Here is a 27,392-nt window from a genome sequence, read left to right as displayed (position 1 = left end):
ACCAAATGTATTTTTCATCATGAATAATAGCCTAATTGTTATTTATTTTTATTTGAAAATAAATAATGACAAACTCAACTAATTTGTACGCCTATTGCACCAAAAGACAAAAGTTGTGCTACCTAACCAACTTCACAGAAAGGAAACTTGAGAGCAATGAAGAATAAGGAGAATAATGGAGTAATAGAAAGGAAGAGGAACCAACGAAGAAACACCAAGGAAGTAGCTTCCATTTATTTATTATTAATTTGACTTGACTTTAGTTAAGATGACTCGAGTCTTTTATTTCACACAGACATCACCACCAATATAATAATCACTTGTGTTCATTACTTGAGGCACTAGAGTTTCTCTCCAATATTCAATGCCGTCTTCTTCTTTAGATGTTCCCCAAATCAAATATGACGTGTTCATCAGTTTTAGAGGAGAAGACATCCGTGATAATTTTCTTAGCCACCTGAGAAAAGAATTGCGTCATAACCAAATTGATTTCTTTGTTGACGATGAAAAGGTTCATCCTGGAGATGAAATTTCATCCACACTTCTTGAAGCAATTGAGGGGTCTTACATTTCATTAGTCATCTTCTCGAAACACTATGCTTCTTCAAAATGGTGTATGGAGGAGCTTGTGAGGATAACTGAATGTATGGAAGAATATGAAAGGATTGTGATACCTGTTTTTTACAACGTTGATCCTTCTCATGTAAGACATCAGAAAGGAACTTTTGCAGAGGCTTTTGATGTTCATGAAGAGAAATATAAGATCAGTAGAGAAAAGCTACAAAATTGGAGATCTGTCTTGAAAAAGATTGCTAATTTATCCGGAATTCATTATCCATCAAAATATCGGTAAGATTTATTTTTCATGAATGTACATACTTTCCTTATTTAGCCTCTTTTACTATTTATTATTTGATAATATTTGAAAGACAGTAAAAAATCAATTAGTCTAAAATTATTTTATTTAATATTTATTAATTATTATTAGAACTCACAATAATTATGTAATTTTAGACATAATATAAATATGTAATTTTGAATGTTATATGCATGAAATTATAGATATGATGTTAAATAAGAACTTTAGTTTATTGGTCTCTATAATTTTACCAAATTTTTAATTAGGTTTCTATATTTTTTTTCTTTTCAATTAGATCCCTATATTGCTTTAATTTTATAATTAAGTCCTTTTCATTCTAAAAAATATTAAAGTTAACATTTCTTCGTAAATTAAAAATATTTATAATTAAAAACTTAATTAAATCTTTGACCGCATGTATTTTGGTAAAAATATTATGTTAATTTTAACATGAAAGAAACGTAATTACAAAATTAAGAGTAGTGTAGAGACCCAATTAAAAAAAATGTATAAGGACCTAATTAAAAATTTGATAAAACTACAAGGACCAAAATAATTAAACCTTGAATTATTTAATAGTAACACCCAAATTCATCCTTAAAGAATGTTAGATCGGATATTGCGATCTTCAACAAATTTTTATCTCTATAAGTTGACGAGAACTACTCTTATTAGATAGTTTGGTTCGTTCTTAGTTTTGAAGAAGACTAATTTGTCTTATAGTGATATTTTGGAATTTAATTGTTATCTAATACGCATATTAAAATTGAGTAAATATTTAAATTGGTTCTTAAAGAATTTTTGACTAGACATTTTTGTCTCCAACAAATAAATTATTATCTAAAAGTCTTTAAGTATTAGTCCTATTGGACAAATTTATCCCTCTATTGTTTTTAATTGATTTTTTAATATACGTATTCAACAAATGAGTTTCTAACCAATTTTATCATGAGACAGAGGAACCAATCTATTCGTTAGAAGTAATTTTTGAGAACTTTTAGAGAATAAAAATTTATTAAAAACTAAAGTGTTTGATCTAAAATTTCTTGAGGACGAATTTAAGTGTTCATTGTTAAAATTTGATCGAAAACAAAATAGATCAATGTGTCCAACGAGAACTAATTTGGTATTTACTTGTTATTTAATTTTTTATGTTGTGTTAGAAGTGTTAGCACTTAGCAGTTTTATCACCAAAGAAGGATATATGCAGATCTAGCAACTATTTCAAAGTAAATGGCGAAAATTTTATGCTAAATTTAGAAGCTTCGTACACTATTGCCAAGTAAAGAGAGTCGTGCGTTCACCTTAAGTTGGCAATTCACATTTCAACTGAGGAAAAAAAGAACTGCCATCAAGTTTTGTGATTTTCCTACTTTGTTTTCTATGGGTCAATGCACATTTTATTTGAATAAGAAACAACAATAATATTATTAATGTTGCAAGTACGAGGAGGGTTGAAGTTAGTCCACACAAATAAATGAAATATTGAGTTACCATGAAATATTGACATGCTCATTTTCTGTTACTTTAGTTTAGTCTCCATTATTCGTTCTTTCTTCTTATATTTTTTTTTAGTAGGAATGAATCTGAAGTCATTGATGACATTGTCAAGAGTATATCGGAGAAATTGCCGCATCTTTTGTCAAATGCATCCGAAGGCCTTATTGGAATTGATGAAAATTCAAAATTTCTTCAACCTCTACTGGAAATGGAGTCTGATGAAGTTCGAATTGTGGGAATTTGGGGCATGGGAGGCATAGGTAAAACAACAATTGCTAGAGCAATATTTGACAGATATGCCTCTCGATATGAAGGTTGCTGCTTTCTACAAAATGTAAGAGAAGAATCACAAAATTCTGGCAAACACGGCTTATATGAGAAACTTATTTCTGAACTACTTGAGGAAGAACATCTCCTTGTGAAGGGATCAGCCCAAGCAAGATCTATGTATGTTAAGAGAAGGTTGAGTCGGAAAAAGGTCTTCATAGTGCTTGACGATGTGGATACATCAGATATATTAGATTATCTAATTATAAAACAAATCTGTTTGGCACCAGGAAGTAGGGTCATTATAACAACTAGAGACGAGCAAGTACTAATTGCTGCAAGAGTGCATGCAATATACAAGGTCCAAGAATTGAGCTTTAAGAGTTCCCTTGAGCTTTTTTGCTTAAAAGCCTTTCACAAAAGCTATCCTGAAAATGGATATGAAAAGCTTTCAAAAATGGCCGTTAATTATGCAAATGGCATTCCATTAGCCTTAGAAGTATTGGGATCCTTTTTATGCTCAAGAAGTGTAGTAGCTTGGGAAAGTGCACTAAGAAAACTCAAGATTCATCCTGATCCAAGCATATTCAAAGTGTTGAAATTGAGTTATGATGGATTAGATGAGTTAGAGAGGAGCATATTCTTAGACATTGCTTTCTTTTTCAAAGGAGAATGCATGGATGATGTCATAAGGTTTCTAGATTCTTGTGATTTCTTTGCAGAGATCGGAATAAACAATCTTGAACGTAAAGCTCTTATAACCATTCGGGGCAAAAGAATAGAAATGCATGACTTGATACAACAGATGGGTTGGGAAATAGTTCGTCAAGAATCAAATACAGACCCTGGAAAGTCACCAAAAATAAATAGAGACCCTGGAAAGCTTAGCAGATTAAGTAGACCTGAGGATTTTTACAATTTATTGAAAAATAGCCAAGTAAGAAAACAGTACATTTATTTTGTTTTTGCTTGTTTAAAACTAATTGTACCGTAGCAGTTTCTTACTTCAAGTTTTTTTATTTTCAGGAAAATAAATTAGTTGAAGGTATTATGATTGACTTGTCTCAAACTAAAGATCTACACTTGAATGCCAACACCTTCAAAAATATGCCCCGCCTAAGATTTCTTAAACTTCATACTCTCTTGGGTGTAAGATCATCGAATGTGCTAGTTCCTACAGGTCTTGAGGCATTTTCTGATGAACTAAGATATTTGGAGTGGTGTAGATATCCTTTGAGTTCCTTGCCGTCAACATTTTTTGCTGAGAAGCTTGTTGAGTTTAGCATGCCACAGAGTCAGGTTTCTAAACTTTGGGATGGAGTGCAGGTATTTGTACCTATATCTCTTCTCTTTTTGCTTTTTTCTTTTAAGTTGAAACTTTTAAGAATTTCTGCATTGATGTGTCTTTGAATTATTACAGGATCTTGTGAATTTGAAGATAATTAACCTTTCGCAATGCAACCAGTTGGTGGAACTTCCTGATCTTAGTAAGGCAACAAATCTTGAGGTGTTAGACGTGTCCTTTTGTAAAGGGTTGTGTGAACTTCACCCATCTGTTTTATCCATCCCCACACTTAAAAATTTGAGTCTTTCTTGGTGTCAAAAACTGAACAGTGTTAAAGGGGAGATTCATTCCAAGTCTCTTAAAAGACTTGATTTTGGAGGTTGCTCAAGCCTAGAGGAATTTTCGGTGACATCAGGGGAACTGAGTTGTTTATATTTCATTTTCTCAAGAATTAAGAGTCTTCCAAATGAGCTATGCGGCTTTATAACTCTGGAAGAACTTAATCTTGCTTGTTGCAGCGAGCTAATTGAACTCCCTCACAATCTGAAAGCCTTTTCACGATTGAAAAGTTTGACTCTAAATAGTTGCAGTAGTCTTAGATATATACCTGAACTTCCACCATCTATAGAAAAGTTATTTGCTGCTGACTGCACATCATTGGAATCAATATTCAGTTTAAAGGAAGTATTCAGTTTAAATAGGAGACGTATCTCATTTACGAATTGCATGAGATTGGATAAGGAATCACTGAATGATATTATAGAAGATGCCCATCACACAATATTCAGAAATATGTTGTTGTGGTCATCAGCATCATCTTATGGTTCATGGGTTCCTGATGAAGATGACTGGGACAGTCGCTTCAACTGTGATGTTTGTCATGCAGGGAGTAGTGTGCCGGAGTGGTTCAGATGTCAGAGAGCAGAAGGAGCTTCAGTAACAGTTGAAATAGAACAACCTTACTACCAGCTGTTGGGTTTCTGTTTCTGCTGTGTTCTTTCTCAAGAGTTCTCCGACGATCACTCTATCCTTTGTGAATATGACTTGGGAGATGGTGTAAAGTATCCAGGTGGAAGTTTTATGCCATTCGGTGTAGGGAAAAGATGGATCTCTGATCGTGTTCTTCTATGGTTCAACCTATTAAAGAGTACCCGAATATTGAGGGACATTGAAAAGTACACAGGCAGTGATGATCATGGCACCACTTGCAACCAAACCATTACATTCAGATTCAGTGCAAAAACATATTTATTTGAACAAGAGGATCCTGTGATTAAAGAGTGTGGGGTTTTTCCAATATATGCCTCAGATGTCCTTGATCTCATCGCAAGACTGGAACTGGAGTTCGACTTGAACCCTCATCATAAATCTGCGGTGTGGAAGGTTCTTGGAGATTGGGATCTCGATGCACTGAAAAGTAGGCTCATTCAGAAGATTAAAGAAAAATCAATCTGCTTTCAATCTGATAGTATCTGGGACTCAGAAGAAGTAAGCTGGAGTGACTTAGAAGAAGCAAGTTGGAGTGACTCAGAAGAAGAATGAAAGAAAGAAAGAAAGTTAGTTACTTCATCAAAAGGTATTATTAATTAACCCCTCCCTGTATATATATTAGGGACGATGCAAGTGCCTGCGATATACAACATATATGGTGGTGTTTTTATTCCATCCTTTAAAGTTCAACTAAATAGGGAATTTGAAAATGTGCATGCATCACTAATTACTAGTACATACTAGATAGATTTCCATGTAAATTATCAGAATAAGCTATATACTTACTCCCATAAATGTATGTATTTGGGTTCCTGGTGATTGGGAACTGCTTCTGAATAAAGTGCGCCTAATTTCATTTAAGATGTTATTGAAATATACTTATTTATTTGCAGAGGCAGCAAGGGGGAACACTGCATTAGCTTTTTCAAAATTAGCAAAAGCTTCATGGCTCTAATTCCACCTTGTAGTACAAACTGATGTACCTACATTCACTTTTGTGTATCTCAATGGCTGTCTGAATACTGGGCATTAATGTGGATGGATAGTATCAAAGGCAATTCAGGAATTCTTGCATTTGATATCATCCCTTAAGTAACCGTATAAGGGAAATTCTGCTTTTTTGAAAAAAGTACTCATTGTAAATATATTGGTCTTTCTCCAAATTAGAATATGTATGTTAAATAAGGAATGACTTGCAACAACCGGTGAATATTAATGCAATAATAATATTGTATATGCACCTTCCTTTTTATATCTTCTTTTACCAAAATATTTTTGACCTTTAAACAGATCAAGGTACAAAAGCTGCAGATTTTAGAGCAACACATTCCCAGTAGAAACACCACATTTTAAAATAAATAAGTTTTGAGATCAGTTTGCTTTCAAACTAAGAAACCTATATGATCTGTAATGATTTCCATGCAGAGTTGATAACAGAATGCACAAAAGACTATACCATTCTTTTTAAACGTAATCTCATTTGATGAAAGAGAAATTATATGAGGGTGTAAAAACCAAGCAAGCAAGAAGAGATATTTAAAGCTAGTACATGTAATTTAAACACCAAAATAGCTAAAAGAAAGCTAGTGCATCTAATTTGAGGAAGAAACTTAAAAAAGTATGAAATTACAAGAAAATAGAATCTAAACCAGTTAACCCTCAATCCGCATCTTCCAGGTGATTTCATATGCCCCTTAGATCAGTTTTCACATAGTACTTTCTTGCATTTTCTCCTTGGTTAATTTTGAAGACTAGCTCTTGTCACCTATCACCTTAGTTTCTGCATTATTGATATTTATAGGCCCATGCATTTCTATAGTAGTTTACAAATTGCTATTTTTTTGCATTGTAATTTGCAGTGGTAGTTTATGAAGTTCTATAGTTAGATGTGATTTCTATTTTTTACTATTTGATAATTTGTCCCTTTATTTTAACTTTCATAACCTTTCATTTTATGAAGAAGCACTAGGAAATATCAACCATGTGAAACCCGGTAATTATTTTTATTCAAAGTCTTATTTGAAAATTTCAACTAACGTGATCCAACTTATAATGTGCAATTTTATTGTTTTATTTGAAATTCAAATAAGTGCCAAGTCTCTAATAACACACTTGACATATTTTGTAATAAGCAATAACTATGAAGTTATTAGGGGACTGTATAATTAGAAATTGAATAAATTATAAAGAAGGAACATAGAAAGAACCCAAAATAAACCTAGAAAGAACATAGCAATTGAGTATAATAATTATACAGAGAAAGGACAATTATAGAGAAGCATTTTGTTTATATTCGTTTGTCTATCACATTTTCCATATTAGATTCACATCTTTTCAATTTTTATTAGTATAATAATTATATAATTATAATTATGAGATGACAATGAATTATTCTTTTAAGTAACACTTTTTGAAAATAACATCTCTAATAAAAAAAATAGAATACAAAGAAAAAAGTTGAAGTAAAAAAAATATTTAAAATTATTCTAATATAAATAAAACAACATAAAATATGCATGTCACTTATAATATTAATAATACAACTAAATAACTAATAAATTTAGTTTTTATTCTGGTAATATCTATTAGGACTCGTTTAAATCAGGTTATAGAGACATAGAAATCATAATAGACAAACAGATTCATTAATTGTTAAGAATCAGACATCTTATTGACTTAATTGCAATGGGACTCCGTTTGCTAAATGCTTAATGCTAATTGCCACCTTCATTTCTTATCAATTAAGCCATAATCAACTATTTTTGTGAGAAAAGCACCACTTCTTTTTAATGAAATGATTTATATTACGGCCTTATTTATAATAAGAACTCAATTGAATCGATGTAATTCTTTTTTTTATATTTTTTGAAAAAAAGTACTCACTATAATTATTGGTCTTTCTCCAAATTGAAACTTGTGAAGGGAATGACTTATAACACTTTGTGAATAATAATGCAATAATATTGTATATGCATCTTCCCTTTTATATCTCCTTTTATCAAAATATTAGACCCTTAAAAGAGTTGATAACAAAATAACAACACATAAAAGGACTATACCAATTAGAATGAATCAAAGAGTATATATGTTTAATTTCTCATCACAATTTTAAATATAAATTCACTCGATCTAATTTATTAACATTTTACTTTTTTATATTTCATCTCAAATTTGAATTCAGATTCCAATTCTAGATATTAACTCTAACCAAAATAAGTCTCTAATAAATTTCTAATACCATACATAGCAATTTTGTTGGTAATAAGTAATAACTACAGATAAAGATATTTAGAAGACTTTATTATAAATCTGTATTCAAAATATATATGAACTCAATTCTAATTTTCTAAGCTATAAGTAATATAAAAATGTTTATAAAAAAATAGTAATATAAAAATGAATAAATATAAAGACAATGTAATAAATTTGGACTTATTTATAATTAATGACAAAAAATAAATAAATGAGAGAGAGAAAGAGGGAGGGAAGGAGGGAGAGAGAGAAGGTATATTTCCTAACTGCCTTAAGCGTGTTGTTTTTAAGTTTTGTTTCCATCTCAAATTTTTTACCATTTGCTAATTAACGAGAGAGAGAGGGAGAGAGAGAGAATAATTACAGATAGAGATGTTCAAAGGACTTTATTATAAATCTGTATTCAAAATATATATGAACTCAATTCTAATTTCCTAAGCTATATAGTAATATAAAAATGTTTATAAAAAAAATAGTAATATAAAAATGAATAAATATAAAGACAAGGTAGTAAATCTGGAATTATTTATAATTAATGACAAAAAATAAATAAATGAGAGAGAGGGAGGGAAGGAAAGAGAGAAAGAAAGAAAGAAAGAAGATATTACTTGGTAACTGCCATAAGCGTGTTGTTTTTAAGTTTTGTTTCCATCTCAAATCCTTGACAAACAACAACAACAACAACAAAGCCTTGTCCTACTAGGTGGGGTCGGCTACATGAATCAAATGACGCTATTCAACTCTGTCATGTATCATGTCTATAGAGAGACTGTTTATATGAAGATCTCGTATGACCACCTCATGGATGGTCTTCTTAGGTCTTCCTCTGCTTTCCACCCCTTATCCATCTTCCATCTCATCCACCCTCCTGACTGGGTGCTTTGTTGGTCTTCTTCTCACATGTCCAAACTACTTGAGATGCGATTCTACCATTTTTTCCACAATGGATGCTACTCTAACTCTCTCCATTATATCTTCGTTTCTTATTTTATCCAATCGCGTATGACCACTCATCCATCTCAACATCTTCATCTCTGCCACACTTAGCTTATGTTCGTGCTCCCTTTTAGCCGCCCAACATTCTGTACCATAAAGCATAGCCGGTCTTATAGCAGTGCGATAGAATTTATCTTTAAGTTTTAAAGGCACTTTTTTGTCACATGAAACCAGATGCACTCTGCCATTTTGACCAACCTGCTTGGATCCTATGATTTACATCATGTTCAATCTCTCCATTATCCTGTATGATGCACCCAATATACTTAAAACTTTTAACTTTTTGTAGGATATTTTCTCCGAACTTCACCTCTATATTAGGGTTTTCTCTTCGCAAACTGAACTTACATTCCATATACTCTATCTTACTACGGCTTATGCGCAGGCCATACACTTCTAGAACTTCTCTCCATAAGTCCAACTTCTTATTTAAGTCTTCTCTTGACTCTTCCATAAGGACGATATCATCGGCAAAAAACTTGCACCATGGCACAAGTTCTTGGATGTGCTCTGTGAGTACTTCCAAGACTAATGTGAAAAGGTAAGGACTTAAGAATGATTCTTGGTATAATCCTATACCAATAAGAAATTCCTCTGTCACCCTACCTTGAGTCTTCACACTAGTTGTGGCCCCATCATACATGTCTTTAATTACACGAATATATGCGATCCTTACTCTCTTCTTTTCTAAAACCTTCCATAGGACCTCCCTTGGCACCCTATCGTACGCTTTTTTTCCAGATCAATAAACACCATATATAGATCCATTTTGTTACTACGATATCTCTCCATCATCCGTCTTAATAGGTATATCACTTCGGTGGTGAATCTGTCTGGCATAAAACCAAATTAGTTCTCTGTTACTTGTATCTCTTTTCTCAGCCTCCGTTCTATCACCCTTTCCCATAACTTCATGGTGTGGCTCATGAGCTTGATCCCTCTATAGTTTCTGTAATTTTGTATATCCCCTTTATTCTTGTAGATAGGTACCAAGGTGCTCTTTCTCCACTCATCAGGTGTCTTCTTTGACATTAAAATCTCATTAAAAAGCTTGGTTAACCAATTGATGCCTTTTCCTCCAATGCCATTCCAAACTTCAATCGGGATATTATCAGATCATACTGTCTTGCCATTCTTCATCTGTTTTAGAGCCCCGTTTACCTCGAATTCTCGAATCCTTCGATAGTAGTCAAAGTTTTGATCTTCTTTCCTTGTGTATAACCAACCAAGGCTCAGAAGAGTCTTATTTCCTTCATTAAATAACTCGTAGAAGTAGCTCTTCCACCTTTCATTAATCTTCTCCTCTTGAGCCAGCACCTCTCCGTCTTTATCCTTTATGCACTTAACCTGGTCCAAATCTATCGTTCTTCTTTCACGACTCTTTGCGATTCTATATATACCTTTTTCTCCTTCTTTCGTGCCTAAGACTGGTATAGACCCTCATATGCTCTTGTTCTTGCTTCACTTACAGTCACTTTTGTCTCTTTCTTAGCCGCCTTATATTTTTTCTAATTCTCCGCATTACGGCACAAAGACCACTTTTTAAAGCACTCCCTTTTTACCTTTATCTTCTCTTATACACTCGCATTCCACCACCAAGACTCCTTGTCTCTTGGTCCTGTCCCTTTAGATTCACCAAAACTTTCTTTTGTTGTTCTTCTAATAACTTCTGCCATCTCCCTCCACATCTCCTCCGCGCTTCCATTCATATCCCACTTTGCCTCTTCTCCTACCCGTCTTAGGAAGCTTCTTTGTTCCTCACTCTTCATCCGCCACCACCTCGTCCTTGGGTTCTTCGTATGATGTCTTTTTCTCAACTTTTGTTCAACGCGAAAATTCATGACGAGCATCGTATGTTGTGTTGTTAAACTCTCTGCCGAAATAATTTACAATTAATGCAAAATTTCCGGTCGACTCTCTTCAACAAGAAGAAATCGATTTGAGAGCTTATCATACCACTCTTATAGGTTATAAGATGTTCGTCTCTCTTTTTAAAACATGTATTTGCGATGAGAAGGTCAAAAGTTGAGGAAAAGTCCAAGATAGTTTTACCCTTGGCATTGATCAATCTGAAACCATGGCCTCCGTGAATACTTCCATACCCGGTCACTTCTCTTCCAACATGGCCATTTAGATCTCCTCCTAAGAAAATCTTATCTCTCGAAGGTATGTCTTAGACCAAACTCTCTAGATCCTCCCAAAATCTTATCTTGTGTTGTTCGTCCGAACCCACTTGCGGTGCGTAGGCGCTAATCACATGAAAAGTACCTCCCTCCACCACAAGTTTGATAGAGATGATCCGATCTTCCACCCTCTTGACATCCACTACATCCTTCTTCCACTGCTTATCCACAATAATATCCACTCCATTCCTATTCTTCACATTTTCTGTATACCAAAGTTTGAATCTGGAAGTATTCAACTCCCTAGTCTTCGCACCAACCCATTTTGTTTCTTGTAGGCACATAATGTTAATCCTCCTCCTTGTCATGGTGTCCACCACCTCCATGGATTTTCCTGTTAGAGTGCCTATGTTCCATGTCCCAAATCTTAACCTTCTGTCGTTTCGACCTTTACCTTTTACTTTGTGAACTAGCTTATTTACCCTCGTCCGTTCACTTAAACGCGGGAACCCTTGCTCATTTAACACTACATCCGGGCAATGCAGCGGCCTTTGCTCATTTGACACTGTACTCGAGCCATACAACGTGTTGCTTCCGGGCAATGACCTAGCTTTAGCGCAATAACGTCTTTGATTCATGTCATGAAGATTTGACTAAATTTTTATGTTGATTGTCGAAGACCTAACACAACCCTCCTTTATCCGGGTTTGGGACCGGCTATGTACCATAAGTGTAACATAGGTGGAGTTATCTCAAATTCTTGACCATTTGCTAGTTAACGATAGAGAGGGAGAGAGGGGAGGGGGGAGAGGGAGGGAGGGAGAGAGAGAAGGAGAGGGAGGAAGAGAGAGAAGGTAACTACTTGGTAATTGCCATAAGCGTGTTGTTTTTAAGTTTTATTTCCATCTCAAATTCTTGACCATTTACTAATTAACAATATAATAATAATAATAATAATAATCCATAAAGACAAAAGAGAAAGCAAGTAGTGGAAGAAGCTAACTTGACTTATTGAAAAATATATGGTACCAATATATTATCTGCCAACTTATTGTCATTAATAATTAATTATTATATTTTAATTATAATTAACATTGATACATCCAGGAGACACATCCACAAAAACATTCTCATTAGACACAGCCATAGAAAAGACATTTCTATTAAACACATCCACAAAGACAATTACATTAAACACAATCATAAACAAGAGTTGGCAGAAGTTGATAAAATCTTTGTTGGTTACATAGTGGAATTGGTGACTTATTAGTTTGGGGTTGACTTAATTATTTTATTTTATTTAAGGGTTAATACTTAAGACTTGTTTGGGTGAGTTTTTAAGAAATGATCTTTTTTCGAGTTATATTTTTTTAAAAAAACTTATGAAAAAGTAAAAGTAATTTTATGTTTGAGTATCTCATGTAAAAATATCTTTTTATCTATGAATTATGTTTTCGTATAACAATATAAAAGTACTTTTTTGTTTATTTATTACATGAAAAACATCTTTTTTTTTTAAGAAAAAAGATTTTTTTTAAAAAAATGTAAATTACATCTCAAAAAAGATATTTTTCTGATTTTTCTAGTACTTTTACTTTTACTACTAGAAATTTGCCAAACACATTAAAAAATAAAAAAGATCTTTTTCATTATAAAAAGATCTTATTTTATCAAAATAATGACGCCTAAACAAGCACTTAATACTAGCTATATCTTTTTTAAAAATTTTGATAGGTAAAAGTATTCAACAGTTTTGATTTTAACAATAACCCATCCCTAATCACTCCAACATATATATACATGTTACAAACAAGACAAGATGAAAATATTGTTAGTTCAGTTGTCGCCACTCGCCAGAAGACAATTTTTGCTTCTTCCACTGGTATGCAGCTTCTAAGATCTTAAGATTAGTCGTCTGAGTTTCTTCAGGGAACAAATAGTCGATGAATTCCCCAATTCTGCCAAATCAAAAGAACAGGAGTTAATATGAAATCTAGTAAAGGCTTTTATAACCAGAATGACAAAAATAGAATATTGACAGTAACAAAATACAAACCTGGCAGAACCATCTTCAGTAGTAACTTTTCTTCTCTTTTTGAGCTTCTTCGGCAGCTTAGATTGGACTAAGCTAACATCACCAAGCTCGCCAGAAGCAGCCTCCATGTTGAGCCATTTCTCCAATAGCATTGCCCTTTCCTCCTTCAGTTCCGGAGCTGATGATCTGAAGTAGTTAAGAGCTTCCTCAAACACCCCTGATTTAAGCACGAAACAAAAGTAGAGTGAATCAGGATATCATTCCACTTCAGATCAAAGAATAAACAAACAACAAAAGCATCGGGATCACATACTTCTAGCACGCTGAAGGCATTCCCTCTCTTGCTCTTCTTCTATCAAGTCTAAACTGTTCTGATCTATTGCCGTTGCCTCAAATTCCGCATAGCTTATCCATACCTTCAAGTGCTTTGTTCTATTAAGAAGCCTTTCATAAAGCGCTCTTGCTCTCTCAAATTCACCTTCTGCAGTCTCAAAGTCAATATATGCCTGTTTTGAAATCACAAATTGATAGACAGGTTAGCACAAAAATGCACATAGCATATTAGAAAAAGTATGCATTACATAAGATGTCATAATACATAAGAGAAAAGAAATGATGAAAGAATGATATAACAAGAATGGTTAGGCATTGATTGGTACAAGGCAATAAATGTACCTTCCACAATAGTTCAGGCATATCCAATGCTGGTTGAGCGATTGCAAGCTCGAATATTGCTCTAGCTCGATCAGTCTCATAAAGATCTCTCCAATTCTGCATACTTGCTCCAAACATAGCAATTTTCAGGCGACCACTCCAGATACTTTTCATATAGTTTTCTGCATCTATCTATGTTACCAAGCTGCAGTTCTATCTCTATATACTTCTTGAAAATCTGTTGTCCAGTGAGCAGGGCTGTGTAAGATAACCATGCTTCAATAAAAAGACATCATTGCATTTACATCAGCATATATATTACCTTGTCTTTTGGAGCCTTTCCAATGGCATTTCCTAATATCTGTCGAGCACCCTTGAGATTCAGCTGACGTATTTCAAACTGGGCTGCTAGAAGCCATATCTTTGCAAATGAAAACTTGCTATGTGGTATCAAGTTGAGACACTCCCTATAAGAAAGAAAGCCACAGAGAGGAGCAGCAGTGTCAATATACAATACAAAAGATCAACACTGGAGTTTGGCTTCAATACCACAGATGATGTTATATTCATTCATAATTATTGAAATTGCAGTGCTATGACCATTATCCAAATCAAATCATTATATGTTAGACAAGGTTATGCTATATCATAAAGCTAATTATCATGGTGACTCCAACCAATCAATTTGATAGGGTTCAAAATTGAATCTATTTGAGTCTACAGTATCTTGAAGCACATAAGATACTTTAAATGCAGTACATATGCTAATTGAAGTAACACATTCTCTTTAGACTTGAGTCCACCTATTCACTAATTCCAAAATTACGAAATTTATGAGCAATTTTATTTTATTATAAGAACTTATAAATTGAAGCAAGAGCCACAAACAGATGCGAACATTATATTGAAATTTAGAAGAATTCCAAATTTAATTTCTGAACTTCAGTACTACAAGGCACAAACCTGTATACATCTCTTGTTCGATCCACATCTTTAACATCAAGCTCTTTGTAGAGTGCATAATTAATCCTAAGTAACACAGACAAATGGCAAATATTAGGGGGCAAATGAAAAAAGTAAAAATCCCGAATAAAAACACATTAAGGAATAAAGTTATTCGAATCAAACAAACCACAAATAGATATATCGCTGCCAGAATCGCTTCTCCTCTGCAGGAGGAACATTGACTATAGCTCTCTCATACACCTCCTTGATCCTTTCCTTATTGCCCACACTCTCCTCCAATCGTATATAGTCAAACCATGAATCATAGTTCAACGGATTTTTCCTCACTTCATCCTCATACTGAAACCTCCTTTTTCCGACAATAGCATCCTCAATCCCTTCCCTGTCACCATACTGCTTCTCAAATGCCACAAACTTACGGTACAAGTCTTCTGCCCTCCCCTTGGGGATATGATCAAGAGCAAACTTATATATACCCCTTGCACGCTCAGTCTCCTTACATCTCTCCTCAAACTCAGCAAAAGCAACAAACAGCTGCTCAGCTTCCTCATCATCAGCAAGCTCCTCCACCGCTCTCTCATAAACATTCCTAGCCTTTGCCACCTCCCCATTCTTCATCTCGAACTTGGCATGCCGAATCCACGCCCCAACCCTAGGGTGGCACTGCACAAAACGCTCGAATATCCCCCTGGCTCGCTCAATTTCATTGTACCTAAGCTCAAACTTGATGTAAGAGAGCCATCCCTGCTGATCAGGCATCCACTTCATCCACCGCTCGAAAACCTGCCATTGTGAAAGGTCAAGTTACTTACTCTTCATATAATCAGTAATATTTGTTAGCTATTAATGGTTTCAACTTATGCAGCAGTAGCATTAGAGACATATAAAGTGTGATGTTATATAAACTGTAATCCATGTGTGAGTAATTTAATTCAGTTCATTCACTCATAGAATACCTGTCTGGCACCAGCAACATTGCCAAGCAGTTCCTCCATATGTATATACTTGTACCATAACTGGTCGACCCTCGGTAGGAGGGTGACAGCGCGGTTCCACACGTTTCGCGCATGGTTGATGAACTTGTTCTTCATCTCCATCTCTGCATACTTGAGCCAAAGGGTGTGGTTCTTGTTGTCAATTTCCAGTGCTTTCTCCCAAGCAGAGCGTGCTCTCTCGAAGTCCTTCTGAGACTCTTCCCACTGTGCATACTTAATCCACACGCCAATGTTCCGTCTCACACGCCGAATTAAGTCCTCAAACTCTTTTCGCTTGTGGAGGCGGTACTCGCCAAGCTCAGTGGCATCGGGGATCTTCTGCTTTGGCGGGCGGATCTCAGCCTCTTGCCGCTCCCCAGCCTCCCGGAGAATCTGCTCCGCTGTGATTTGAATCGGAGCAGGTGTCTTGTTCTTGACCCGCGTTGGCGGTGGAAGCTTCACCTCCGTGTCCTTGAGCGTGAGGTAACCCAATGTTGAGTCTGCTTCTTTTGACAAAGACATCGCCCCAGTTGAAGGGTGCAGTAAAACGAAGGATTTTGCTGTAAGAAAATGGCGGTTGCGGAATTTAAAGCGTTGGTTTAGTCAGCTACAATTTCTTTGTCCAGCTGGTTTGAACTTCAGATGTCCTCTGTTCCAGCTGCATTATAAATTATAAATTGAAAGTTGAATTCAGCAACACAGATCACAGATCACATAACAATAGCAACAGCAATTCACATAACAAATGCTAAGTTGAGTTCTTGTTTTACATTATCTTGATGATGTGCTAGGTTCCAAAAACATCAGTATGTGGTGAGGGCAAATTCTAACTAATTACTTAAAATTAGAATAATTTTAAACAAATGCTATATCGAATTATCAACTTTGAACTTCAGAAAAATTAACTAGCAAATAAGGAAAAAATAACAAGGTTTTGTACCTATCTGGCTAGAACGGCGACAGTCGAGAGAGAAAGAGAGGAGAGCAGAGGCATAGCTCCGAAGAAAAGAGCAGAGCGGATAAGGAACGGCGGCAAAGGCGGTGGCGAGGCAGACGCAAAGGTGGCGAATGACACCAACAACACGACCCTGGGGAGTACCTGGCGGCGCGATTGAGAAGCCTTGGAGACACTGTGGCGCGCCTTGCTCGACGGGAGGATTCCTTCACTGCTGGAGCTCAGACTAGAGGAGAAAGGGAAGACTGAGACTGAAAATTGAAATAGGAGGGGGTTAGGGACTCGCGGTATAGTTTTAAACTTAGGAGTATTTTAAATTTTTAATAATTTCAATTTCTAGGCTTAAAGTAGTTTAAGTGTAATTAAAACTTGAATTTGATTTTAGAAAGATTAAGATAAAATAACTTTGTAGTTAAATATTAAATTATCTTTTTAAATTTATTTTTTTAATTGTATTATACATTTGAAACAATAGTTCAATTTAAAAATACTAAAAGATCCTCTTAATCATATTTTAAAAAATAAAATATTTTTTTAAAATTAATTTTAAAAGACTAAAATATCTTTCTGAATTAAAATTATTTATACAAGTATATTTTAGGGCTTGTTTGGGCCATTTTCAAAAAAAATATTTTTTAAATTTTTTTAAAAAAAAATTTATAAAAAAAAGTAATTTTATACTTGGATATCTTATATAAAAAGATTTTTTTATTTATTAATTATTTAAATAAAATAAAATAAAAGTATTTTTTTGTTTATTTATTATGTGAAAATTTTTTTTTTCTTTTTTAGGAAAAAGATGTAAATTGTAGCTTCTCAAAAATATTTTTTTTTCTAGTGCTTTTACTTTTACTATTAAAAATTTACCAAACATACTAAAAAATAATAAAAAAAATCATTAAAAGTTATCTTTTTTATCGATTTAATAGCTCTCAAACAAACCTTTAATCTTTTAAAAATAATCTTAAAAGATATTTAGTCTGTTTTTTTAATATACTTTTCGTTTGCCTAATAATAAAACCCCATCTAGTTTGTTGACAAATTAGGCAAGTTACTACATATGAAATGTTTTGCTTGAATTTAAATATTTATCAGAGGACATGATATGTTAATATATATATATATATATATATATATATATATTGTTATGATGGGTAACCGGAGATTATTGGGCTGGACTTGGTGGGTTGGCCCAATCGTCTGAGGAGGGAAGCCTTCCTGCAGGCTCGCGACCTTGGAGTCTCCGTCCGACTTGTGGGTATGAGTGAAAGGGGGTGGTACCTGCAAAGACACTCCGATGCCTAAGTCAGCATGGGGTTAAGCAGGTTTAGAATGTATTGGAACTTAGAGATACCTGAGGGTGTCAGTATATTTATAGTGGTGAGCTAGTAACCACCGTTGAATTTGTTCCGCCTTTTAAGGTGGATAACCGTCCCTTTATCTTAGGGAAGTTGGGATATAGCTTCTGGAAGTGGGTTGAGAGATCTTAGGGGCAGTTACTCATTTGAATGAGTGTCTATCTGCCAGCTAATCATCGTTCCCAACTTCCTCAGAGCTAGTCGTGATGATAGCCGACTTCCTTAGGGGAAGGTCGGTGCTGGTAGAGGCTCAACCCTCTCTGGGTTGGGCCTTTTTACTTGGACCCTGGGCCTTAGTGATGGGCCAGGGTATGAACAGTGCCCTTACTGGAGCCCAATTTTCTTTTTTAGAGTTGGGTTTGAGTATTCTACTCGGGGTCGTAGCCGATGTGTGGAGGAACCGACGTGATTTTTGCGGAACCGACGTGACTTTTCGTGACTTTTGGTTTTCACGGTTACGTCTAATCGAACGTCGCGTCCGTTAGAGGTTCGCGCAGGCATTAATTACCTTGGTAACGGTGCACTCGTTAATGATTGCTCCGTTTTTACCATTATGCCCCTAACGTGTTTATAAATGCTTTGCCTTTCTTTCGTTGTTTCGTTTCTGCGATTCTTCAAATTTTCCTCCTCATTCGTTCGTGAAGCATTCTTGCGTTTGAAGGCTTTCATCCCTTATTTCCGGATAAAGGTTAGTCTTTCCTTCTTCTCTTTTGCTACGTGCTTTCTGTTTGCATGCTTTTAGATAGAGAAGTTGACTCGTAGGCTTCTGTTTGATTCCGTACTCCCCTTTAGAGACTATGTTTTTGATTTTCTTCTTTTTCCCTTTGTAGGTTTTACCAACCCATTTTTAGAGAGAGAAAAAATGTCTTCCGTAGAAAGTCTTGCTCAGTGGGTTGATGTTACAGTCCTGGGGGAGGAACCTTGGGTTGATACTGACTTTATTACTGATCTTCGCACTCGTCACCGGCTCTGCACCTCTGACGAGGATGAGCCGAAGTATGAACTGCTTGCCCCGGATCCAGAAGACCGGGTCTGTTTTGGGAGGGCTTCAGAGGCAGCCCCTCATTTCTTTTATATGTATGAGAGCATGCTCACCCGTCTGGGCGTCTTTCTTCCTTTTTCTGATTTCGAGATTGCTGTTTTATGCCACTGTCGTGTTGCACCGACCCAACTTCATCCCAATTCCTGGGGTTTTCTGAAAATTTACCAGTTTATCAGCCATGCTTTAGACTTTCCGACTTCCTTGAGGATTTTCTTTTTTCTCTTCCACATGACTAAGCCCTTTAGTGGGCAAAATAACAAGCAACAATGGGTGTCCTTCCGGGCTATACAAGGTCGGAGGGTTTTCACCCTTTTTGATGAATCTTTCCACGACTTCAAAAATTATTTTTTCAAAGTTCAAGCTGTAGAGGGTCACCACCCCTTTTTCTTGGATGAGAATTCTTCTCCTCGCTTTTCTCTGTATTGGTTGGAGGCCTCCCCCTGTGAGAAATATGGTCTGGACGACCTGGACGAAGTGGAAGCAGCCATTGTGGGGCTCCTCCGAGAAGTGTGGGGGAGGGCCCCATACTTGGATACTAAAAAGTTTCTCCAGGGGTCGCCTTCCTTTGTCCAGTCGCAACTAGGTAGCTTTTACTTATCTATTTTATTTCCGACTTGTTTCTGCCGACTTGAACTTTACCGACTTGTTTTACTAACTGCTTTTTCTTTTTACAGAGATGGCGAGGAAGAATTCCAATGAGTCTTACCAGAGGGTCCAGGAGGCCAAAGCGAGGTCCCGTGCCAGGACTGGCGGCGCCAGGGTAACTAGCTCCTCTCTTCCTCCTCCTTCCTCTTCTTCTCGAAGTTTGGGGACCCCTTCTCAACCTATTGTTATTTCTTCTTCTGCTCCTTCTCAGCCGTCCCCTCCCCCCCCGATCCTCCCCTGAGCCAGAGAGGAAGAAGCGCAAGGCTTTAGAGCCTAGCTCTTCTTTCGAAGGTGAGGCCAAAGTGGATGCCCCTGATTTTATCCGGAAGTACATCTATCCTCATGCTCGTATAGGCTTGGATGATGTTTCTGTCCGAAACCACCTCACTATTCTGGCTCAGAAGAGTATCAGGTCGGCAGCGGTATGCACCAAGTTTCTTGATATTTTTGAAAAGACTCCTCTTAGCTCTCTTGGTTCATCCTCGAGGGCTAAAGAGCTGGAGAAGAGACTTCTTTTATATCAAGAACATGAGAAGGGGTTGAAGGAGGAGGTCGCCAAACTAAAAGAGGAGAGGGATGGGCTTCGGGAGAGGGAGAGTAAGTTGCAAGCCAAGTGCAACATGGAGGAGGGCTTGAGAAAGAAAGCGCAGGAGAGCTACTCGAGCTTATTTGAGGATCTCGTGGCCATGAGGAAGGACTTGTTGAATTCTCGGAGAGCCTATACCGAGTTGGAGGACTCTATTGCTGAGGGGGCTGAGGAGGCCTGGAGGATCTTTAAGGAGCAGGTCGGAGTCATTGCTCCCGACCTGGATCTTTCTCCTTTGGATCCTGACAAGGTCGTTATTGATGGTGCCATAGTTTATCCCCCCGCTCCCGAGGTCGTTACCGAGTCAGATTTGAAGACTCGGGGGCAGAGAATTATTGAGTCCCCTCCTCTTCCAAAGGATGCTCCGAGTTCTTCAAAGGTTCTGCCGGCCTCCTCTCCATCTCCTATGGATGCTTCTCTCCCTGGTCTTGATGGCGCTTTGACTACTCCTCCTGAATCTGGTGGTGATCCATCTACTCTTCTTTAAACATTTATTGGCTATATGGGGGCCTGGCCTGTGGGTCCCCCCTTTTTTTAAAACTCTTTATATTTGTGTTGGTAGTGGTAGTTTGACATTGGCCTTTTATGGCCGTAAACAAAAGTATTTATAACTGCCCTTTGTTGGATAAGGGTTTTTATTTGACAAAAGATATCCCTTTTGGTATAAAAGGGTTTCAGCTACCTTTTTGTGTGCATGCTTTTCTGCTTTTGATTTGTTGAAGTCCCCTTGATCTTTTTTGAAAACCTTTTCTTTGGTTTGTCTATCTTTCTAAGCTTTTTTGCTTTAGAGACTTTAGGATAGACTTTTACGCCTTTTTCTCTAGGTTTTTCGATCTCTTTTTGTTATTCCTTATACTCAATTTTGTTTTATTGAGTTCTTATGGCTTAGGTTATTTTTGCGATGCGTTTTTACTTCTACTCGGTTTTTCCTTCCGACTTACGAGTCGGATTGTTTCCGAGTTTCTGTACGATCAACTTTTATAACCTCTTTACACCGACTTGTACCTCGTCGTTTTATCCTGACGACCATCTAGGTCGGTTCATGGGATTTTCACGTTTTGTCGAGCTTAAGTCGGCGCGTTTCGTAGAAGAGTAAAGGAGAAGGAATTTATAAGAGATAATGAAAAAAGATCTTTATTTACTTGGGGAAGGTACTTTTACGGCTACTAAGGGTTTAATGATCTATCGCCCCCTTAGCCTCTACTATGATGCCTCGTTAAAAACCCTTCTTCAGAAAAACCCTTTAATTTTTTGGAAAAAAATCATGAAGTTGGGAAAAGAGTACATCAGGGAGTAGAGTTCACTTTTAGCTATAATACCTTTTCATGTTACAAGCATGCCACGACCTTGGTAACTCGGTGCCGTTTAGGTCGGTCACCTTATAATACCCTTTTTCCTAAGACTTCACTAATTTTGTAGGGTCCTTTCCAATTTGCAGCGAGCTTTCCTTCCCCCGATTTGTTGACTCCTATGTCGTTCCTGATCAGGACCAAATCGTTTGAGGTAAAGCTTCTTCGAATGAATTTTTTGTTGTACCTTGTGGTCATCCTTTGTTTCAGTGCTGCTTCTCTTATTTGGGCTTGTTCTCGGACTTCGGGGAGCAAGTCGAGCTCCTCTTTGTGCCCCTGTATGTTTCCGACCTCATCGTGGAGGATCACCCTTGGACTTTGTTCGCTGATTTCTACTAGTATCATGGCTTCTACGCCGTAGACTAGTCGGAAGGGTGTTTCTCCAGTGGCAGATTGTGGCGTCGTCCGGTAAGCCCATAGCACTTGTGGGAGCTCCTCAGCCCAGGCTCCCTTTGCATCTTTTAGCCTCTTCTTCAACCTTGCCAGTATGACTTTGTTGACTGCCTCGACTTGTCCATTTGCTTGTGGGTGTTCCACCGAGGTGAACTGGTGTTTGATCTTCATACTGGCCACCAGGCTTCTGAAAGTAGAGTCGGTGAACTGGGTTCCATTATCTGTGGTGATGGAATGAGGTATCCCATACCTTGTGATGATATTCTTGTAGAGGAACCTCCGACTTCTCTGTGCAGTGATAGTGGCCAATGGTTCCGCTTCTATCCACTTTGTGAAGTAGTTTATTCACACAATTAAGTATTTTACTTGTCCTGGGACCTGGGAAAAAGGACCTAACAGATCCATCCCCCATTTTGCAAAGGGCCAAGGAGAAGTTATACTAATTAGTTCCTCCGGTGGAGCCACGTGGAAGTTTGCGTGCATCTGGCATGGTTGGCACTTCTTCACAAATTCTGTGGCATCTTTCTGCAAGGTCGGCCAATAGAACCCGGCCCAAATTACCTTTCTCGCTAGTGACCTAGCTCCGAGGTAGTTTCCGCAGATTCCCTCATGAACCTCTTTTAGTACTTCAGCCGTGTTTGAGGTCGGTACGCACTTTAATAATGGTGTTGATATGCCTCTTTTGTAGAGAACATTTTTCACCAAAGTGTAGTGCTGTGCTTCCCTCCAGATTTTCTTGGCCTCTTTTTCCTCTTTGGGGAGGATGTCGAACTTTAGGTATTCGACCAAGGGGTTCATCCATCCAAGGTTTAGCCCTGTCACTTCAAGGACTTCCTGTTTGTCCTCCGTTTTCGTCACAGAGGGTTCTTGGAGAGTTTCCTGGATCAAGCTCCTATTATTCCTTCCTGGTTTGGTACTGGCCAACTTGGAGAGGGCGTCTGCTCTGCTGTTCAGGTCTCGAGTTATGTGTCTGATTTCGGTTTTCGCAAAGCGCCCGAGGTGTTCCAGAGTTTTTTCCAAGTATCTTTTCATGTTCGGGTCTTTGGCTTGATACTCTCCATTTATTTGGGAGGTCACTACTTGAGAATCGCTGAATACCAGCACCTTGGTTGCACCGACCTCTTCTGCTAGTTTTAATCCTGCAATCAGGGCTTCGTACTCCGCCTGATTGTTGGAGGCTGGAAATTCAAATTTTAGGAAAACTTCTATCTGTGTTCCCCCTTCATCAGCTAGTATTATGCCTGCACCGCTTCCTGTCTTGTTTGAAGATCCGTCTACGTATAGTTCCCACGTAGTCGGTTTTTCCTCTTGATCTCCTGCGTATTCTGCTATAAAGTCGGTGAGGCATTGGGCTTTTATCACCGTCCGAGTTTCATATCTCAAGTCGAACTCGGAGAGCTCAATTGCCCACTGGACCATTCTTCCTGCAACATCCGTCTTTTGGAGGATTTGCTTCATTGGTTGGTTCGTGCAGACTCTTATTGTATGAGCTTGGAAGTAAGGCCGTAGTCTTCACGAGGCTACTACTAAGGAGTAGGCAAACTTCTCTAGTTTGTGGTACCTTAACTCGGGGCCTTGCAGAACTTTGCTGGTGAAGTATACCGGATGCTGCCCAACCTCATCCTCTCGTATTAATGCCGATGCGACGGCTTTGTCTGCTACGGACAAATATAAGATGAGTTCTTCCCCGACCAGAGGTCGGGTGAGGATTGGAGGTTGGCTCAAGAACTTTTTGAACTCTTGGAACGCTTCTTCACATTCGGGAGTCCATTCAAACTTGCATCCCTTTCTTAATAGAGAGAACGAGGGAAGGGACCTTAGTGCTGACCCTGCCAGGAACCTGGAAAGGGCCGCAAGTCGCCCATTCAGTTGCTGGACATCTCTCAAGCAAGTCGGGCTTCTCATTTCTAGGATAGCCTTGCATTTGTCGGGATTTGCTTCGATCCCTCTTTGTGTCAGCATAAACCCTAGAAATTTTCCAGCCTCCACCGCGAAGGTACACTTTGCGGGATTTAGCCTCATCCCGTGTAACCTTATGGTGTCGAAGACTTGCGAGAGGTCTGATAAGAGGTTGACTTCTTCCTTGGTCTTTACTAGCATGTCATCTACATAGACTTCCATTAAGCTCCCAAGGTGGGAAGCAAATACCTTGTTCATTAGCCTTTGATATGTGGCCCCTGCATTTTTTAATCCAAATGGCATGACCACGTAGTAATAATTTGCCCTGAGCGTGATGAATGATGTCTTTTCTTGGTCCGGTTTGTACATCGGGATTTGGTTATACCCCGAGTATGCATCCATAAACGACAAGTATGAGCTAGAGTCTACTAGGGTATCAATACTTGGGAGTGGATAAGGGTCCTTGGGACACGCCTTATTTAAGTCAGTGTAGTCGACACACATTCTCCATTTACCATTTTGCTTCTTGACTAGTACTACATTTGCTAGCCATGTAGGATATCTGACTTCTCTGATGAAGCCGGCTTCTAGGAGTGCCTTTACTTGCTCTTCCACCGCTAGGGCTCTTTCAGGGCCGAGTTTGCTTCTTCTCTGTTGCACAGGTCGGGATTCCGGGTATACCGAGAGCTTGTGGGACATAAGCTCGAGGTCTATCCCAGGTATGTCGGAAGGTTTCCAGGCAAAGAGGTCGGAATTGTCCCTTAGGAGCTTAGTCAACCCCCTAGATTGGCCCCTATATTGGTATTTTTTTCTTCCTCTTGGCCGACCTGTATTTCCTCTGTTTTTCCTCATGGCTGTGGTCGCAGTTCTTCTCTGGCCCTCGCTCCGCCGAGTTCTATAGTGTGGACTTCTTTGCCTTTTCCCCTCAGTCTTAGGCTTTCATTGTAGCATTTCCTTGCCAATTTTTGATCTCCCTTAACCGTTGCTATTCCTGCTAGGGTCGGGAATTTCATGCAAAGGTGGGGAGTGGATACCACCGCTCCGAGTCGATTAAGGGTAGCTCTGCCGATTAGGGCATTGTATGCTGACCCTACATCGATGACTATGAAGTCTATGCTCAGAGTTTTGGATTTTTCCCCCTTTCCAAAGGTGGTGTGAAGGGGTAGAAATCCCAATGGCCTTATTGGCATGTTGCCTAGCCCGTACAAGGCGTCGGGGTAGGCTCTTAACTCTCTCTCATCTAACCCTAGTTTGTCAAACGCGGGTTTTTTAGAGGATGTCTGCTGAGCTCCCTTGATCTACTAGGGTTCTGTGGAGATGGGCATTGGCTAGGATCATGGTAATCACCACTGGATCATCGTGTCCAGGGATTATTCCTTGCCCATCCTCTTTGGTGAAAGAAATGGTAGGGCGGTCGGATGATTCACCTCCGACCTGGTAGACTCTCTTGAGATGTCTCTTGCGAGAGGACTTGGTGAGTCCCCCTCCTGCAAACCCGCCTGAGATCATATGTACATGTCTTTCCGGGGTTTGCAGGGGTGGGTCTCTTCTGTCTGGGTCGTCTCGCTTTCTCTTCCCGGGATTATCCGACCTTTCTATGAGATATCTGTCAAGCCGGCCTTCTCTGGCCAACTTTTCTATCACATTCTTAAGGTCGTAACAATCGTTAGTTGAGTGACCGTATATCTTATGGTACTCACAGTAGTCACCGCGACTCCCCCCCTCTTTTGTTTTTGATGGGCCTGGGAGGCGGCAGTCTTTCAGTGTTGCAAATTTTCCTGTATACGTCCACTATGGAAACCTTTAGAGGAGTATAAGAGTGATATTTCTTTGGTCTATCGAGACCAAGTTCTTCCTTCTTCTTGGGCTCCCTCTCCCTCTCTTTTGTTGGGGGAAGGTGCCCAGGTTGCCAATTCGAATCTCTCAGTCTGGCGTTTTCCTCCATGTTGATGTACTTTTCAGCTCTTTCCTGTACATCACTTAAGGAAGTGGGGTGCCTTTTTGATATGGACTGTGAGAAGGGACCTTCTCTGAGCCCATTGACCAACCCCATAATGACTGCCTCGGTGGGCAGGTCTTGGATCTCTAAGCATGCTTTGTTGAACCTTTCCATGTAGGCTCGTAGAGTTTCTCCGACCTCTTGTTTAACTCCTAGGAGGCTTGGCGCATGTTTAACTTTGTCTTTCTGGATAGAGAACCTCATCAGGAATTTCCTCGAGAGGTCTTCAAAGCTGGTGACCGACCTTGGTGGGAGGCCGTCGAACCACTTCATCGCTGCTTTTGACAAGGTAGTCGAAAAAGCTTTGCAGCGAGTTGCATCAGAAGCATCAGCCAGGTACATCCGACTTTTGAAGTTGCTTAAGTGATGCTTCGGATCTGTGGTTCCATCGTAGAGGTTCATGTCAGGGCTTTTGAAGTTCTTCGGAACTTTGGCCCTCATGATCTCCTCACTGAACGGGTCTTCTCCTCCCAGGGGCGACTCTTCTCGTTCGCCGCGGGAGTTCCGACTTCTAAGGGAGGATTCTAATTTTAGGAGTTTTTCTTCTAACTCCCTTCGTCGCTCTATCTCTTCTCTGAGAAGTCGGTCGGCCTCCCGTTGTCGCTCTAGCTCCTGTTCCAGCTGTTCCAAACGACCTTGGTGGCCATGGACTAACCCCAACAGCTCGGTCGCATGGGGTGGTCCTTCTTTCCCCGACCCTCGCCCATCCGAGGAGTTTACCTTTGGATTTTGAAACCCAGAGGTGCCTTCCCGATGCTGATCGCTGGCTTCCTGGTGGGGAGTTGGGTTAGCGTCGTTGTTTCCAGTGTCCAGATTTTCCTGCTCGGAGTCAGATGCCGTGTGGCCATCTTCTGGTGATTTGTCCGCCATAACTGGTTGATCTCTCGGGTCTCCGGCAACGGCGCCAATGTTACGATGGGTAACCGGAGATTATTGGGCTGGACTTGGTGGGTTGGCCCAATCGTCTGAGGAGGGAAGCCTTCCTGCAGGCTCGCGGCCTTGGAGCCTCCGTCCGACTTGTGGGTATGAGTGAAAGGGGGTGGTACCTGCAAAGACACTCCGATGCCTAAGTCAGCAAGGGTGTAAGCGGGTTTAGAATGTATTGGAACTTAGAGATACCTGAGGGTGTCAGTGTATTTATAGTGGTGAGCCAGTAACCACCGTTGAAGTAGTTCCGCCTTTTAAGGTGGATAACCGTCCCTTTATCTTAGGGAAGTTAGGATATAGCTTATGGAAGTGGGTTGAGAGATCTTAGGGGCAGTTAC

General features: G+C 38.6%; 3 protein-coding genes across 4 annotated transcripts; 1 reads left to right on the top strand and 2 right to left on the bottom strand.

Moving 5' to 3' along the window:
- Window positions 1–311: 311 nt before the first annotated feature.
- On the top strand, window positions 312–6,137 carry LOC107627899 (disease resistance protein RPV1). Of its 2 annotated transcripts, none has more exons than XM_021116395.2 (5): window positions 312–849; window positions 2,435–3,563; window positions 3,653–3,952; window positions 4,047–5,487; window positions 5,795–6,137. In XM_021116395.2, the coding sequence occupies exons 1-4, from the start codon at window positions 365–367 to the stop codon at window positions 5,451–5,453; spliced, it is 3,321 nt and encodes a 1,106-aa protein (XP_020972054.2). In that variant the 5' UTR covers window positions 312–364; the 3' UTR covers window positions 5,454–5,487; window positions 5,795–6,137. The 2 variants fall into 2 exon arrangements, with proteins under 2 accessions (XP_020972054.2, XP_016186196.3); XM_016330710.3 differs by having other exon boundaries at window positions 315–849; window positions 2,438–3,563.
- A 6,800-nt stretch (window positions 6,138–12,937) lies between these two features.
- Window positions 12,938–14,018, bottom strand: LOC107626040 (pre-mRNA-splicing factor clf1-like). The gene is made up of 4 exons (XM_021116394.2): window positions 13,983–14,018; window positions 13,621–13,813; window positions 13,329–13,524; window positions 12,938–13,230 (listed from the first exon to the last, which is right to left on the bottom strand). The coding sequence occupies exons 1-4, from the start codon at window positions 14,001–14,003 to the stop codon at window positions 13,104–13,106; spliced, it is 537 nt and encodes a 178-aa protein (XP_020972053.2). The 5' UTR covers window positions 14,004–14,018; the 3' UTR covers window positions 12,938–13,103.
- On the bottom strand, window positions 12,938–17,050 carry LOC148575375 (uncharacterized). The gene is made up of 10 exons (XM_088504007.1): window positions 16,977–17,050; window positions 16,842–16,897; window positions 15,884–16,461; window positions 15,094–15,710; window positions 14,925–14,990; window positions 14,284–14,428; window positions 13,983–14,199; window positions 13,621–13,813; window positions 13,329–13,524; window positions 12,938–13,230 (listed from the first exon to the last, which is right to left on the bottom strand). The coding sequence occupies exons 3-7, from the start codon at window positions 16,421–16,423 to the stop codon at window positions 14,059–14,061; spliced, it is 1,509 nt and encodes a 502-aa protein (XP_088360133.1). The 5' UTR covers window positions 16,424–16,461; window positions 16,842–16,897; window positions 16,977–17,050; the 3' UTR covers window positions 12,938–13,230; window positions 13,329–13,524; window positions 13,621–13,813; window positions 13,983–14,058.
- Between the last annotated feature and the right edge of the window lie 10,342 nt (window positions 17,051–27,392).

This window comes from Arachis ipaensis, chromosome B2 (genome assembly GCF_059453495.1).
Source record: "Arachis ipaensis isolate K30076 ecotype BB chromosome B2, ASM5945349v1, whole genome shotgun sequence".
Lineage (NCBI taxonomy): Eukaryota > Viridiplantae > Streptophyta > Magnoliopsida > Fabales > Fabaceae > Arachis > Arachis ipaensis.
The sequence above is the reverse complement of the archived record's forward strand: the minus strand, read 5'-3'. Positions and strand labels throughout refer to the sequence as shown.

Excerpts from the sequence above, each read along its gene's own strand:
- LOC107627899 (XM_021116395.2), top strand. The coding sequence starts at position 365 with ATGCCGTCTTCTTCTTTAGATGTTCCCCAAATCAAATATGACGTGTTC. Across the intron at positions 850-2,434 it reads CATTATCCATCAAAATATCG|TAGGAATGAATCTGAAGTCA; the intron begins GTAAGATTTATT and ends ATTTTTTTTTAG. Across the intron at positions 3,953-4,046 it reads AACTTTGGGATGGAGTGCAG|GATCTTGTGAATTTGAAGAT; the intron begins GTATTTGTACCT and ends GAATTATTACAG.
- LOC107626040 (XM_021116394.2), bottom strand. The coding sequence starts at position 14,003 with ATGCCTGAACTATTGTGGAAG. Across the intron at positions 13,814-13,982 it reads TGCCTGAACTATTGTGGAAG|GCATATATTGACTTTGAGAC; the intron begins GTACATTTATTG and ends ATTTCAAAACAG. Across the intron at positions 13,231-13,328 it reads ACTGAAGATGGTTCTGCCAG|AATTGGGGAATTCATCGACT; the intron begins GTTTGTATTTTG and ends TTGATTTGGCAG.
- LOC148575375 (XM_088504007.1), bottom strand. The coding sequence starts at position 16,423 with ATGTCTTTGTCAAAAGAAGCAGACTCAACATTGGGTTACCTCACGCTC. Across the intron at positions 14,991-15,093 it reads CAGCGATATATCTATTTGTG|GATTAATTATGCACTCTACA; the intron begins GTTTGTTTGATT and ends TGTGTTACTTAG. Across the intron at positions 14,429-14,924 it reads CGAACAAGAGATGTATACAG|GGAGTGTCTCAACTTGATAC; the intron begins GTTTGTGCCTTG and ends TCTTTCTTATAG.